This window comes from Arachis stenosperma, chromosome 3 (genome assembly GCF_014773155.1).
Source record: "Arachis stenosperma cultivar V10309 chromosome 3, arast.V10309.gnm1.PFL2, whole genome shotgun sequence".
Lineage (NCBI taxonomy): Eukaryota > Viridiplantae > Streptophyta > Magnoliopsida > Fabales > Fabaceae > Arachis > Arachis stenosperma.
In genome coordinates this window covers 154,444,856-154,461,187 of record NC_080379.1, presented here as the reverse complement: position 1 = coordinate 154,461,187, position 16,332 = coordinate 154,444,856, and the positions used below count along the sequence as shown (strand labels likewise).

The 16,332-nt window shown below is 30.4% G+C and overlaps 1 protein-coding gene across 1 annotated transcript; it reads right to left on the bottom strand.

Annotated features, from left to right (window-relative positions):
• Nucleotides 1-9,975: 9,975 nt before the first annotated feature.
• On the bottom strand, nt 9,976-15,157 carry LOC130966951 (uncharacterized). Its single transcript, XM_057891772.1, has 14 exons — nt 15,008-15,157; nt 13,745-14,012; nt 13,517-13,613; nt 13,273-13,394; nt 13,070-13,154; nt 12,682-12,814; nt 12,408-12,562; nt 12,148-12,277; nt 11,487-11,660; nt 11,230-11,384; nt 10,990-11,119; nt 10,685-10,876; nt 10,383-10,535; nt 9,976-10,137 (listed from the first exon to the last, which is right to left on the bottom strand). The coding sequence occupies exons 1-14, from the start codon at nt 15,155-15,157 to the stop codon at nt 9,976-9,978; spliced, it is 2,106 nt and encodes a 701-aa protein (XP_057747755.1).
• Nucleotides 15,158-16,332: the final 1,175 nt, after the last annotated feature.

The following is a 16,332-nucleotide window of genomic DNA, read 5'->3' as shown; positions in this document are numbered from 1 at the left end:
ATTATTATTATTATTATTATTATTATTATTATTATTATTATTATTATTATTATTATTATTATTACTATTATTGATATTATTATTATCATTAAAATTATTAAAAGTATTTTTAATTGATAATTGATAAGTAGTTTAATAGTGCATTAAATATTGATTTGATATAATTATAATAAAGATATGTTGCCAAATTAGTATTATTATATATTATTTATTTAGTATTAATTATAATATAATTACAATAAAATAATTTAGAATAGAAAAAAAAAATTATTCGTTTTGAAAGGAAAACAGAAACATGAGAGATCGACACGTCACCTTTAGTAGCTGGGAAAAAACTAAATTTTAGTATATATATATATATATATATATATATATATATATATAAGGTACGGCATGTTGCCACCCCTTTGACTAGCCTTTAAATTTAATAATATATTATTTTAATTCTTTAATTAATTATGTCTCTTATTTTAAATAATTTATTATTATTTAATTAATTTAAATACTCACTTTATGATATCAATTGTTTACAAATTTTATTTTTTATTTTTCTTTTTTTTAAAGATAGAATAAAAAATAATATTTAAATATACTTAATTGCACTAATATGTTTTTATTTTCCTTTGTCATTTTCTTTCATACTTTTTTTTCCATGTTTTAAGGGTATGCTTAATTATTTCATGCATAATTATCTTAGAATTCTAAAGTTATAAAAATTTGTTCCTTGGGATAGGGTAACAAATTAAAGAAGAACAATTCACCACTAATTGGCCTTCTACCTTCCTTTTATTATTATTGATAAGAATTTTGCTACATATTCAAGTGATTTATGCAATTAAATAATTAAATCATTTAATTTATGCTGTGTGAAACATTGTCTTTTATTTTTTTCTTCTCCTTTTTGTTTTCTTCTTTTTCTTTTTCTTCATTTTCTTTTTATTATTGTCATTATCACCACTAGAAGTGGTAAATGGGCCTAAACCCACCGTGCTAGTACGCATAACCTGTCAAAAAAGCAGGCCATACTAAAAAATTGGGACTGCCGAATAACAAAAACCCACCTAACCCACATCGCTTAAACCGTGAACTTTGGCAGGGTAGGGCGGACTTCCCCGGTGGCCTGAGCAATTTTTTTTCCCATACAACCCGACCTGCGCTCAATGAAACCCTACCCGCCCTAAATCCTAATTGCAGCCTCTTCAGTCCTCACCACTCGGGTATTGTCACTCTCACTCCTTCCTACTCTCAAACAACACAGAGCTTCAGCTTCTCCACTCTTCCGCCGCTGATCGCTCCCAACCGTATTGCGTTTGGCATCGTCGCAGTACGTTCTCACTCCTCACGCTCGCACTTTTGCATAGATAGCAAAGTCACACCTAGCAATTGCGGTGCTCTTTGTCACCGTCGCTCTTCGATCCTCCTGGGTTCTAGCCACCGCTACTGCTCCGTCTAGCCATCGTCGTCGCTGGTCTTGGGCTCCTGGGTCCTGTCCTCTTGCTCTCTGGGTATGCTCGTCTGTCCTCTTGCTCTCTGGGTCTGCTCATCTGTCCTTATCGCTGTTGCTCCTCGCCTTCTCTGTCCTGGTCGTCAGCTTGTCACTGCTCGTCTGGTATGTTAGTTTTCTGGCTTAGATTTTAGATCAGAGATTTAGGTTTGTTTGCTGTGTTTTGTGTTGTTTGATAATGGTTGAGTTTTGATTAAATCTAATGCAGATTCATATATTATTTGCTGTTTTCGTTTTATTTGATAATGGTTGAGTTTTGATTAAATCAGAATTGTTGAAGCTTTTTTTAAAATGGTTTTGAGTGTTGATTAAATCTAATGCAGATTTGCTGTGTTGATTAAATGATTTTGAATGTTGACTAAATCAGAATGGTTGATACCTGGTTTAACAATTAACATTTACTTTTATTTCAGAAAATATGAATTTTGAAACTGTGAGTAACCTTGTTACTGCTGGAGCTAGTTCTGGGTTCTCATGTTTTGAATAAGTATAGAAGTCGTTTATTGCTAGATAATGTTGAAGTTATAATTTGTACTCGAAATTGGATACGTGGATATGATGATTATGATATAATTATATTTATAACATACATACGTGAATGATTTTATTCATTATTATGTATTATTTTTCTAATATATTTATTTATTTTTTTTCTAGAGGAAGACTTAGATGAGGAAGATATTGCAAAAGGAGAAGGTTATTCTTCAGGAGTTGGTTCCAATGATATTATTGACTTACATGAAGATGAAGATGAAAACTAAGTATTTTGAATTATGTTTATTTTGCTTTAGAGACTATTTATAATTATGTTTTTGGATTTTGAATTATATTTATTTTGCTTTTGAGACTATTTATAATTATGTTTTTGTATTTTGGATTATGTTTATTTATTTTGGAGACTATTTATATTTAACATTTACTTTTATGTTAATTTACACAGAAAAGGTTGTTTTATGCCCTTATAAATATTATTAAAAAAAAGAGATTAGCCCGCCAGCCCGCTATTAGGCGGGGCGGGGTAGGATTCTGGGACCGCCTCACTAGGCGGGGTGGGCGGGCTTCCCCGCCTACCACTCCTAGTCACCACCACCATATTACCACATCCATCTCCTTCTCCTCCTATTTTTTTTTAAATTTCTTTGATATCCTCTTTCCTTTTTTTCTTCCTCGTCCATCATCATTATCGTCATCACTAACAACACCAATATTTTACTAACATCTTTATTGATTCTAATTCTCTGTGGTGACATCATTAAATAATTTCGAAACCGAAAGTATTATCAGAACGAAACTATTGTATAATACCAAATGAACCGAAAACTGTCCATTATATAAATTCGAATTCAAAAACACTTGCGTCTCGAATAAACCGAAAATATTATCAAAACGAAATCATTGTATAATACCAAATGAACTGAAAATTGTCCATTACATAAATTCAAATTCAGAAACAACCGCGTCTCGAATGAACCGAAAATATTATCAAAACGAAACCATTGTATAATACCAAATGATCCGAAAATTGTCCATTATATAAATTCAAATTCAGAAACAAGTCAATTTTGAACAAATATATATCCAAATCAATTTTTTATCAGACAATGTCATCAATATAGCAAAAAATTGATGATAACGATAACGACAATACGCAGTGACGAATCCAGAAAATTTTGATAGTGGGGACAAAATATATAATATAATAATAATTTTTATAATAAAAATATTATATGTACATAAAAATCAGCTATTAAAATATTCATTAATTATTATATATATTGTTTAATTTATTTTTAATGTATATTTTTTTGTTCAATATGTATATAAGTGGTTATTTTTTATATACATATAACATCATTAGTCTTTAAAATATTTAATTTACAAATTAAAACACTAAATAATAATTTAAATAATAACACATAATTTAGAATTTTATTATTTGTTTTATATTTTTAAAAAATTAAGTAATCTTTTTCTTAACAATGCAATCGGAATATCTCTCTTTTTATATAGAATAATGCTATACATTTAAGGTTTTTTTGTTAAATAAGTCCAACCAAATTAATCTAAGATAACAAAAATCAGTTATGGCTAACATTATTATAAGCCTTATTATTTAATTTGGTTAGACTTAATTCATAAAAAGACTTGAATGTGTAGTATTACTCTTATATATATACTAGCGTGATAACCCGTGCAATGCACGGGATTCACGAAATCTAAACCTTTTTAAAAGGAAAATACTAAGAATATAACTAAAATGTATTCTATAAAAATAAATCTGTTGTATTAACTTTGAATAATTACAAAATTATCATTAGACTAAAATAAAAAAATAGATTACAACAATTATTCAATATGTCAATAAATATATGACAGATTTTGTAAGATAATAAAAGTTAATAAAATATTCAAACAATTGCTAAATACTAAAAAAAACAGAAAAAAAAAGTACAATAGAGATGTAGTTTACTATTACATAATATCTTAAGAACACATAACGTCAGGATACTTACTGTTAGCAAAACAAAATATACACAACATATATAAATTTGTTCATTAAACAAAAAATAAAAGATGTCCAAGACAACTTAACATATAATTCAAAATATCTATCAAATACAGTTATACATAGGAGGGCTAACAACGCTGAATCGATAACTCTATATGACGGTTACTTATCGAGCTGAGTTTCAAAGTGATGGTATCACCCTCCTTTAAATTGTATCTTCTACAACATTCACTCCACCCGACTCCAAATTTCCATTCTGTACGTCTTCCTCCACTATTCACTAACTGAAAAAAGAACACATTCTTCTCAAGATTGGAATCTGGACCAGTGATCATCCAAATGGAACCATCTCCAGATGGTTTAAGATACACAGCAAATTTTGAAGCCAAATACTGCAACGAATAATTCATAGTTAACATAAACATAATATTTTCATACACAATGAATAACAGATTTAGAAAGAACATCCAATAAGTTTGCAGGAAAAAAAAAAGAAAACACTCTTTAAGATCAAGTTACCAATCTAGATTGTCCAACATCTGAAGCTTTGAGCTTCTTTTCATAAGAAACTTCTGGAGCATATCTAATTCAAGATAATATGAACCTTAGTCACAACAATAAAAAATAGAAACCTATCAAATGATATTAAAGTACAAAAGAAAGGAAAATAATTACATGTAGCATTACCTAGGTTCAGCCAATTCATTTGACGCGTTAATGTGTTCATCAACTTCCAATGATAAACTGCTGCCACTAGACAAATCTATCAGATCATCTGGATTATCCCCCACCAATGGCCTATGTTGATCATTGTCTTCATCACCATCCGATGATAACTGTTCATCTGATGGTTCAGACCCAGATAGAACAATCACATCAGCTGATGAGTCTTCTTCCATCCTGCAGGTATACTTTATGTGGAAGACTCTTGACACATTATCAAGTGTCTCTGGGTCCATTAGCTCAGGAACATAGCAATCAGGATCAAGGTGAACTTGGATGGGTTGGTTGTCCTTATCGAACAATGAAACAAAAAAAATTCCAAAACCAACATACCTAAATTGAACACATGCCGGTCTATCAATAAGATAGAAAGTTCTAATCAGTTCAAATGAGTTCTCAGTTATCAGCAACTGATCATTCTTTCTGATCACCTCCAGCGATAAACAATTATCTAACTCGTCAATGACATAGAATATTGGACCGAATCCTTCCCCATGAGTTGAAACAAAATTTGAGGGAAGAGCTCTATCACCCTATAATCAAATTTCTTTCCAAAGTTAACTCGTGTAACAAAACATGCTAAAAAAGCTTCACATAATTTTACCTAATCAGTTAGCAAATAGAGGTATTTTAAATCTACTATTATTACCAACTGAGCAACACAAGAGAACAATAATCACGGAAATGAAGTAACATTATAATGAGAAGGAAACTTTAGAATAAATAATTGAGAAAATTCTAGTCCAGTAAACAGCTCAATGAATTAAAAAAAAAATATCCATAGAAAAGCAACAAAGGGGCAAAGCAATCAGTCTCACACATGCAGAAAATAGTAGAAAATAACAAATTAAAGAACATCAAGCCAAATCAGTAATCTAATTAATTCAGATTGATACTACTGCACAAAACTGCACATTGGCCATTATATTTCGTTACCTGCTGACTAAAATCACAAAATCTGAAAACCAGTTCTTTTCCGCTGGGCCAATATACCTGGGTTGCTAAAAACCTCCTATTAGCATATAAATGCACGATTAGAATTTAAGACCGACACTTTTAACCAAGAAAATAACTGACTAAGTATACGAAAAAAAATTAGTAACAAACTAAAAGCACATTAATGAAAAATACCCAAGAGACCACGTTAGAAAACTAATATACAACATATTGTATAAATTACAACTCACTAAGTATACAACATATTGAGTGGAAAAGTAAATGAGATTTCAATCGAATTGAAAATCCATCAAAGAAAACATCTTCTCTAATGCTCAGCACCATACCTGTTTGGATCTTCTCTATTAGCATCCATGATCATTCAGACTTATCAAATAGAGAGGCTTCATATAAAGATTCAAGAAGAAATAAAGGATGTTGTCTCCTACTGCAAAAGAGAACATTATAATAAAGTAAACCCTAACAGCATATTTCAACAAATTCAAGAAAAACAGGTGATAAAATTGAATAAAGAAACTTAAAGAACAAACATAAAGAAAGAACAGCAACCATTCACAAACAAAAGAAGAGAGACAGCAACAAAAATATCATTATTTATTCTAGTAAATTAAATTTCTACTAAATTTTAATTATAATGTTGAGAAGTTTAAGAAGGCTAACAACTACTACTAATAGTAATCTAAAGAAACAATCATGAATTATGAATTTGTTAATTAGAATATGCATTACAAATACAAACAACCAAAAAAGAAAAAAAGGGAATATACAAAAATTAGGTGAATAATAAAGTATAAAAGACCAGAATGAATATCAAAAAATTATAGTTACAGTTTTATTTTTTTTACTCTTAGAAATGTTTAGGATTATCTGCATAATATTTTTTCTTACTCGATAAAACATAGTAATACCAAAATTATGGAACTTCACACAGACAATACAACCTCACTGAAACTGAATTAATTAACTTGCTAAAAAGAGATTAACAAAAAAAAAAGAGAAAGTGACTAATCAAAGCCACAAATTTTATGTTAAACTGATTTGAACTCATAAATACTACACTTTGTGTTATTGTAACTATTGCAGCATTTTCAGCTCGAGATAAAATCTACATACAACAAAAGAGAAAGTGTATTGTAATTATTGCAGCATTATCAGCTCAGAATAAAATCTAGAAACAACAAAACAAAGGCGAGAACACAGAGTCAAACACAATTTTTTAATTTTCACACGCGGGAGAAAGGATCCAAAATCGTTAACCAAAAGTAAGAATAAATTATACAGAAATTTGGGACCTTCTTATGAGTAGAAATTTATTTGAGAAACTTTAAAGCATGTAACTTCTAGCACCTTAAATCAGTTAGGAAATTGAAGATATTTTAGAAATTTCACATACAAACAAAAGCCCAAAAGAAAACATTAAAACTGATAACAAATAAGATAAGAAAATATCAACACTAACACTCCAGACATGTGAATTAGTAAAATCAAAAAGTAAAACAAATTGATAGTATTGCACAACAAACACAACAGGACCTGAAACAAAAACACAACAGATGAAACAAAAAAAATCCAGCACAGAGGAGGGGGAGCAAGTCAGCAGAGATCGAGAGCAGGGACAGTGCAACCAAACAATGAACAAAACTAAAAAAACTTTGAATCAGTTACACACTGCAAATTCAAGAAACTTTAATAAAATTTAACTATACAAACAGATAATAAAGCAGTAATAGAGTTATAAATCTAAAATTTATCATCAAATATAATCAGTGAGCAAAGCCAATCAATCAAGAATTGACTGCGCATTCAAGAAAAAGAAAGAATCAAAAAGAACATTTAAATCACAGCAACAACACAATAACACCAATTCAAAAATTTAAAAAGAAAGCAACTAAAAAGAATATCTAAAAATCACCAAGATTGAAAACAATAATTTGATCTCAACAAATTAAAAGCTAACCTTCCAGGAAAGTGAAGAATACTCAAACCAAAGAACCTTCAATCACAGTTTAAACCAAAATTCAGAATCCCCTCAAATTGAAGCAGCAAGCAACTTGAAAATCAAAGAACCAAAAAATAATTTTCAAATAAAAGATTCAGATCACCAATCCTAACCAAAAATAAAATCAAATTCCAATAACAAAGAAATCTAGAAGCCTAGAACAGAGCAGCAAAGCAGATCCTGAGGAAGAGGGGGAACAGCACTGACCGGTGAAACAGAGCTGGTTTATTGTTGACTAAACAATATTAATCCCAAAACTATATCACTATATCACTATATCAATTTCCCCAAAATTAATCCCAAACTACATCAGTATATCAGTTCACACTTCACAGTTGAGAAAAAAAATATTCAATCACTATATCACCATATCAGTTCACAGTTGAATCACTTGAATCAGAGTTCACAGAGCTTCACTATTTCAGTAAATCATAGATTCAGAGTTGACAGAGCTTCACGATATAAGAGTTCACAGAGCTTCACTATATCAGAGTTCAATCATAAATTGATAGTTAACAAAAAAAATTACCTAGAGAACATGCAAGAGACTGGGGTTGCAGAGAGGGACAGAGACACCGAGTGACCAAGGGAGACAGAAACACCGAGTGAGACAGAGCATGCAAGAGTCCTGGAGTAGACGCTGGCTTCGAAGGTTGCGATGGCTGCCGCGCGATGGAGGCTTCCAAGATTGCGATGGCTGCTGCGCGATCGAGGGGAAGTGAGCGCGCAGACGGTAGCTGTTCGAACGAACAATGGCGGCGGCACGAGGCGGTGGCTGCACGGAGGTGAGGGGCGCTCTGGAGCTCGATGAGATTGAAACGGCGCTCTGGACTCTGCAATGCTAGCTCTGGCACGGGAGGATGCACTTAGGGCTTGCTAATTGCCTTAGTGAGTGGAACGGCAGCGTTTTGCTGCCTAGAAATTTTGAACCTTTTTTTTATCAAAAAAATATCTAACTATACACTATTAAAATACTAAGATAGATAACTTGATTAGATATATCAATAAATAAATTAATAAAAGCAACTAAGTATTTGAGTATTGGATGACTACTAAATCGAAAAAATAAAAAAGGATGAATAATATATTTTTATTTACTTTTTAGTGGAGTTGATATATTTTTAATAATAAAAGAAAAATTACTAAAAAATTCATTCAATTTTTTTTAGTAATTCAAATTTATGTTTTAAAATTTTGTTTGAAATATATATTTTCACATGATAAATAAATAAGAAATACATTTAACCAATTTGACTAAAAAATATCTTTTTACATGAGATATCTAAATCTAAATATAAAATTATAACACAATTTAAAAAAATACATATTTTAAATGATTTTGGAATTCATTATTTAAATTATTGCATACATTTTAATAAGTTGTAACAAAACAAATATATATATATATATATATATATATATAAACACCAAACAAAGGCCACATTAGATTTTTTTTTTAGTAATTCAAATTTATGTTTTAAAATTTTGTTTGAAATATATATTTTCACATGATAAATAAATAAGAAATACATTTAACCAATTTGACTAAAAAATATCTTTTTACATGAGATATCTAAATCTAAATATAAAATTATAACACAATTTAAAAAAATACATTTTTTAAATCATTTTGGAATTCATTATTTAAATTATTGCATACATTTTAATAAGTTGTAACAAAACAAATATATATATATATATACACACCAAACAAAGGCCACATTAGATTTTTTTGTTTTAGTAATTCAAATTTATGTTTTAAAATTTTGTTTGAAATATATATTTTCACATGATAAATAAATAAGAAATACATTTAACCAATTTGACTAAAAAATATCTTTTTACATGAGATATCTAAATCTAAATATAAAATTATAACACAATTTAAAAAAATACATATTTTAAATGATTTTGGAATTCATTATTTAAATTATTGCATACATTTTAATAAATTGTAACAAAACAATATATATATATATATATATATATATATATATATATATATATATATATATATATATACATACACCAAACAAAGCCCACATCTATATACAATAACCATACATACAAATTTAAGCACAAGAAAGAGAACAATACGTTTTATAAATATCACAACTCCAAAGAATGAGTTGATAATTACATACCAAAATAGATCCATTGACAATATACTTTACCAATTTCCCAAGTACTTAACACAACTAAGCAAAATTCTAACAATTCTTCAGAATCTTGCAATGATATTATACATATCTATATAAATATATATTGTAATGTAACAAACAATTAGCCACTACACTCATCCATCCTTTCCACAGCATCGCTAGTATTTTCACAATGTCCAAAGGCCCTCCGAAGCTCCTCCCTAATAGTGAGAGGCTGATGATTGCCAACTAAATTGGAACCTTGTGAGGAGCAGATTCTTGCATGAAAATCATGGTTAACAGTCTACAGAGAACACAACAAAATATAAGAACAAGGAACACAGAAGAAAAAAAAAAAATAAATAAATAAATAAAACAAATTGAGATGATAAAGAAATCAGGTATGATAAAAATTTGGAAAGTAATAACAGAAATATTAAACAAATAAAGAAACCAAAGCTAACAGACATACATGTATGCATATATGTATTAGTGTAAACATAGTTTACTAATAGATAAAGAATCAAAGCCCATTAGATAAAGAAATACCCAACAATTCCAGTTCAGAACGGAAATCGGTGAAGCATCATGCATTGGAGCACCTGAGCTCGACGAACATTGAACGGTTGCATTGGAGTGAAACTCAACTGGATTCTTAAATTCGAAAGGAAAATGAGGAACAAAGGGATCCATAAGAAATTTCTAAATGGAACAAGAGAGGAATAACATCAGTAACACTTAATACATCGCCCATGAAAAAATACATAACAATATAGGCAATTGAGGTTAACTTGATAAAAAAAAAAAACAAAGTGGAGTAACGCAACATTAGATTTACATAATAATGGTACCACCTGCTGTTGATTATCATGGATGGAGTCCTCTAAAAAGCTCACAATATCAATATCATCACATATTGCATGAACAACATGAAGAGATTTATTCAAATCATATCCAATGGGTCTAGGATCCACTATGAAGACAATTTTCTTGTTCATCAACTGAGAAATCATGCTATTCGGAACAGTGTAATCATCCGTTGACTAACAAAAAGAAAAAAAAAGAATAGGTACATTAGCAAAATTCACATACCTGAACCATAAACACTAAACTGAAAACAAGGACAATTAAATTAAATTAAAAACAAAATGATTACTTGGGACGAATTTCCTTCGTCCATCAAAAAATCTGAGCAACTCTTTTTCAGTATTTGCATCACCTCATCATCCTCAAGTATGAAAATATTGTTCCCATTTGAATGGGAAACAATAATTTTGATGCGATACCTAAATAATGTAAACAAAAGTAAAAATATACACTGAGAGACAGCTGTAGAAGATGCAATTAAGCAAAAAGAAAAACTGGTACCAAGAACTCCAAGAGATAAAATAGATACCTTCTTATGACATCAAAACACTCAACTTTACACAGATAACAATAAAATAAATTCCCAACATGAGAAACAGGTGCATTACACAAACAACAATAGTACCACCACTTCTGATGTTTCAGCACATCAATAATTTCACCGATCAAAATACAAATCTGATCCTGTAGAGAAACAGTAATTGGTATATTATGATACATGTTTTATCATACAACATATGCTGAGACACAGTTCAGACGGTTGAGAACATAAACATAAATACTAACATTTCTTGATGCAGAAGAATATATTTTAGCACAAAGAATGTCAGCAAGCATCTCTTTAATGCTATGCAGTTGTATTGGAACACCATATATGAGTTGGTTGTCATAACTTCTAAGATGTCCACACTGAGAGAAGTCTTCAACTATTGGGCTAAAGGCCGAATCAGAACTAACATCCTTAAAATTTGGAAGCAAAGCATGAATTACAAAAGGTAGCAAACTTTGTAAAGTAAGAGTAAAAATCATATTGGCATGTAAAGGAAACCATTCAAAACAACAGCCAAAGAATTAGAAAGTGGGGATCAACAAACTATATCCAAAAAATGATTCCTCCAACTAATCAATTAATTAATATATAACATAAAGAAAGAGTACTAACATTAATGCACCGATCAGCCTCAAGTTTGTTGAAAAAACATGCATCACTAATCACATTGATGATTTTAAAGGTACCGCAATAACCGCGAGTGTTAATCCTCTTTGATTGAACTTTGAAAACAATCTCTTTCCCAATGAGTTGATGAAAAAACTGTGGACAGTATTGGTGCTCAATTTTCTGTGATAGAAATTGAAAAGTCATCACTAATTAATGGACGAAATTGAGGAATAAAAAATAGTTATTGATAGAGTATATAGAAATAAAATTGAAGAGAAATAATCATACCTCCTGTTCATCTTCTAACAACAAAAACACATCAGAACAGGTTCTCCCTAATAACTTAGTGGCTGCACTGTCTAACAAGACAAACATTCCACAAGAAGTCCCATCTTCAACAAGTATCTTAATCCTATAACTATAACCAAGAAAATAAATATCAGATTAATCTTTCTGTGAGTCTCACAAGAAGCTGATATCTGAAGCTTATTTATATTATTGAATCAGAACAAATGAAAGAAATTTTTTAAATCAGAGCATGGATTTACTTGATCATAAAATGCTGGACCTCTCTACCGCAGAGCTGACAATGAAACACATTATCATCACCTACAATTGCATGACCACAAACACAAGAAAAGACCCACCACTCTGGATCTTCAACAATCTCTTTAATTTTTCCAACCACAAAGAATTGTCCATCCTAATAAAAAAAATTTTATGAATTGAATAGACAAAGCATGTCCACAATATGAAAAAATCAATTAACATGAGTACTTCTTACATAGACCTAAAACATGTTAAAAACCTAACAGTACACACCTCATTGTTTCCCTTGAGATTAGCAATAGTCCGTATTAGTTTCCAGTCAAAAGATTCATCATCAATTACAAATACCAAATCCCCAATCTGATTACTATGTAGTCTACTGAAATGGTGACTTGCGATATGGTATCTATAAAAAAACATTAATATTAGAGTAAAAGAATTTCAGGAAAAGAGATAAAGAGAGAGACAGAGAGAGAGACAGAGAGAGAGAGAGAGAGAGAGAGAGTGAAAGAGTAAGAGTGTGAGTGAGTGAGCATTAGAGACAGAGACAGAATCAGCAAGTAAGGAATAGAGAGAGAATGAGCAAGTGAGGGATGAATAGAAAGGCAGAATTTTTCAGTTCATTGTGACAAAACTTGAGTAAAAATTGAATGGAACTAACTGATTGAGAAAATTCACAGTTTCTTGCATATCAGGGTTGATTGAAACCCGAGAAACATTGATCACATTTTGGAGGCTAACTTTATCTACAAATCACAAAACACAATAAGAAAGAATTAATTCGTAAAGAAACAAGTAATTCGTAAACAAAAATATATAAACAAATCAAGCTCAGACATGTGTCCAACATGGACAACTTTTCACCTCCAATGATTTTGATCTTGAAAGATTGCAAAATAAGAACTGGCGGTCTCTGATACTTTTGCAAACTACTGATGTCTATAAGAGCAGAACAGTCACCAACAAGACTGCAGGGTATTTTCTTCCTGGGTAATCATTATAATAAATGGAATACAACAATAGAACAATTCAGGAGCAATAAAAAGAAATGAAAAAGTGGCATAACATAATTTAAAAATAGAATGAAAAACAGAAAGGCAAAGGATACCTATCAGCAAAAACCTCAAGCACAATAACTTTCAATATCTTTCCATTACACTCAACATCCACTTTCCTTTTCAATCCGCACAGCATCCCAACAAAATCTGTTTATTCAAATTATACCAGAAAAGATTAAACTGCCGGATACAATACCACAAGACATTTCATTGAGGTGTTAATAATCTTACTTTAAAAGACCTTTATTTTGGGTGAATTTTGAAAAAATGAAACTTACCTATTAAGTACTCATAATCAGTGCGCTTTTGAAGAATCTCGTCCATAGAGGTTAAACTTAAACCAGGATTAGGTATGACTTTATTCGGAGCTGCAACAACAGAAGTACTACACTTGAAAAGGATCTGGAATCGATGTCTTGTAACCCTAACCAATCCACCATTAGGTATCACTTTGAAGTCAGAAATAATGCATACATGTCCTTCTTTTAACTGATGAACAAAAGTTTTGATCAAATCATCCTCAACAGTTGCTTGGACCTTATTGTGCTGGAAATTAAAAAAGAGGGAAAAAATAATCTGACCATTTCTAAATATCATACCATGAAATACTACATGCTAAAACTGATCACAATCAAAATTTTAAAATACACAATTTAGTTAAGTAAAAACTGAGCTTTTGATAACACACACACAGTCACTAGGGGTGGCAAGCGGGGAAGCCCGCCCCGCCCCGCCCCGCCCCGCCAGAAGCCCGCCCTTTGGCGGGCTGGCTCGCCCCGCCCCGCCTAGTGAGGCGGTCCCAGAATCCTAGCCCGTCCCGCCTAACTGCGGGCTGGCGGGCTGGCGGGCTAAGCCCGCCAAAGCTCATCTTTTTTTTTTTTACTATTAACTACTAAGTAATATATAATTTCACAACCATATTAATAAATTTATAATTTCTAATGGCATAAAAAATTATATTTTTTATATTCACAAACATTAAAGTCTTTGTAATTATAAAATATCTAATAAATATAATTATAAACCAAATTTTCATTCAAAATATAAGTATAAATATTCTCTCCAAAGCAAAATAAATATAATCCAAAACATAATTATAAATATTGTCTCCAAAATAACATAAACATAATTCAAAACACTCAATTTTTATCTTCATACTCTTGTAAGTTAGGTTGAGGAAAGTTAGGTATTGGCAAAAAAATTACAAAAATACCCCCTCACTAATAAAAACCTTAGCCCGGCGGGGAAGCCCGCCCCGCCCCGCCAAAGCCCGCCAAAACCCGCGGTTTAAGTGGTGCGGGTTAGGCGGGCTTTTGCTATTTGGCGGTCCCGATTTTCCAACCCAGCCCGCCTTTTTTGGCGGGTTACGCGGGCCGGCCCGGCGGGTTTAGGCCCGTTTGCCACCCCTAACAGTCACACACACACTCACACACACACACACACACACACACACACAGTCACACACACATACTCTGACACACACACACACAAACACACACACAGTCACACACACACACACCAACAAACACACACATACTCACCTGCTTATCCATCAAGATTACATGTAACAGTTTCTGCATATTTTCATTAACAATGAAAGCATCTTCCCAAATGGTCAAGATCTTAGCCTCAATACTCCAAGTTTCCTTCCATGGAAAGATTTTGTGAAGAGGATCAATACTAACACTCATCTTATCGATTAATAAATAGTAAAGATGAAAGAATATGCATGCAAAAAAAATTAAAGAACAAAAAATGGGCAGAAGAAAACAGCGTGGGATATGAGATTTATCTCAACAGAAAGGAATGCAAGGGAAAAAAGACAAGTAAGGAACAACTGATAGCTCTTGAAAAATCTCCACAATACTGCATTACCTCAGTACTACTTATACCAGAGGAATGAGCAAGTTTCTAAAGCAAAGCTTGTAGAATACGTTTCTCTTAGACTCCTTGGCTAGATTGATTGATTGATTGACATATGACAGTCAATGAGTCCATAGCTAATTAAATTAGATATACTCATACCTCTATATTATATAGACAATGGCGGAGCTTTGTTAGGGTAAGGGGGGCCATGGCCCCCCAAAATTTTTGTAAAAGTATTAGTAATTCTACTTTAAAAAAAATAAAATTAGTTTGTTTGATTAAATTGATATATTTTTAATTTATGTATTTAAATTTTATGTTCATCTTCACCATTCTTTCAAACTTTTTATCCTATCCTATTTGACATAACAAATAGTATATATTTAAATCAACAACAAATGACATATTTTTAAATCAACGTTACAAACTAAATATCATTATAGAATTAACACTAAATTATATTTAGCTTCTCATATAGCTTCATGCATTATTTTATTTTATTTTATTTTTAAAATAATAAAAATTATAATATAACTAATAGTAATATCAGTTATTAATAAAAAATTATTATTTTATTTTTAAATCAACTTTACAAATTTAATGCCATTATAATATAACACTGTTTAAATTAATAAATTTTGATATTTTTATTTTATTAGAAATGTAAGACTTTGTTTTGTTGTATTATATTATTTAATTTATAATAAAAGTAATAATAAAAATAATTAATCTTGAGACTTTTGAGAAATAAATATGATCAAAACTAAAATTAATTTTTTAAAATATTAAAAAATAATTTATAAGTTATAATTAATTTTATATAATTTAAATAAAAAATCAATTTTTTAAAAAGAAAAATCAATTTTTAGATAAAAAAATTAATTTTTTAAATAAAAATAAATTTTTATGTGCAAAAACTAATTTTTTCATGTAAAAACTGATTTTTTTAAATTAATTTTTTATTTATAATCAAATTGACTTATTAACCTAAACAAAAAAT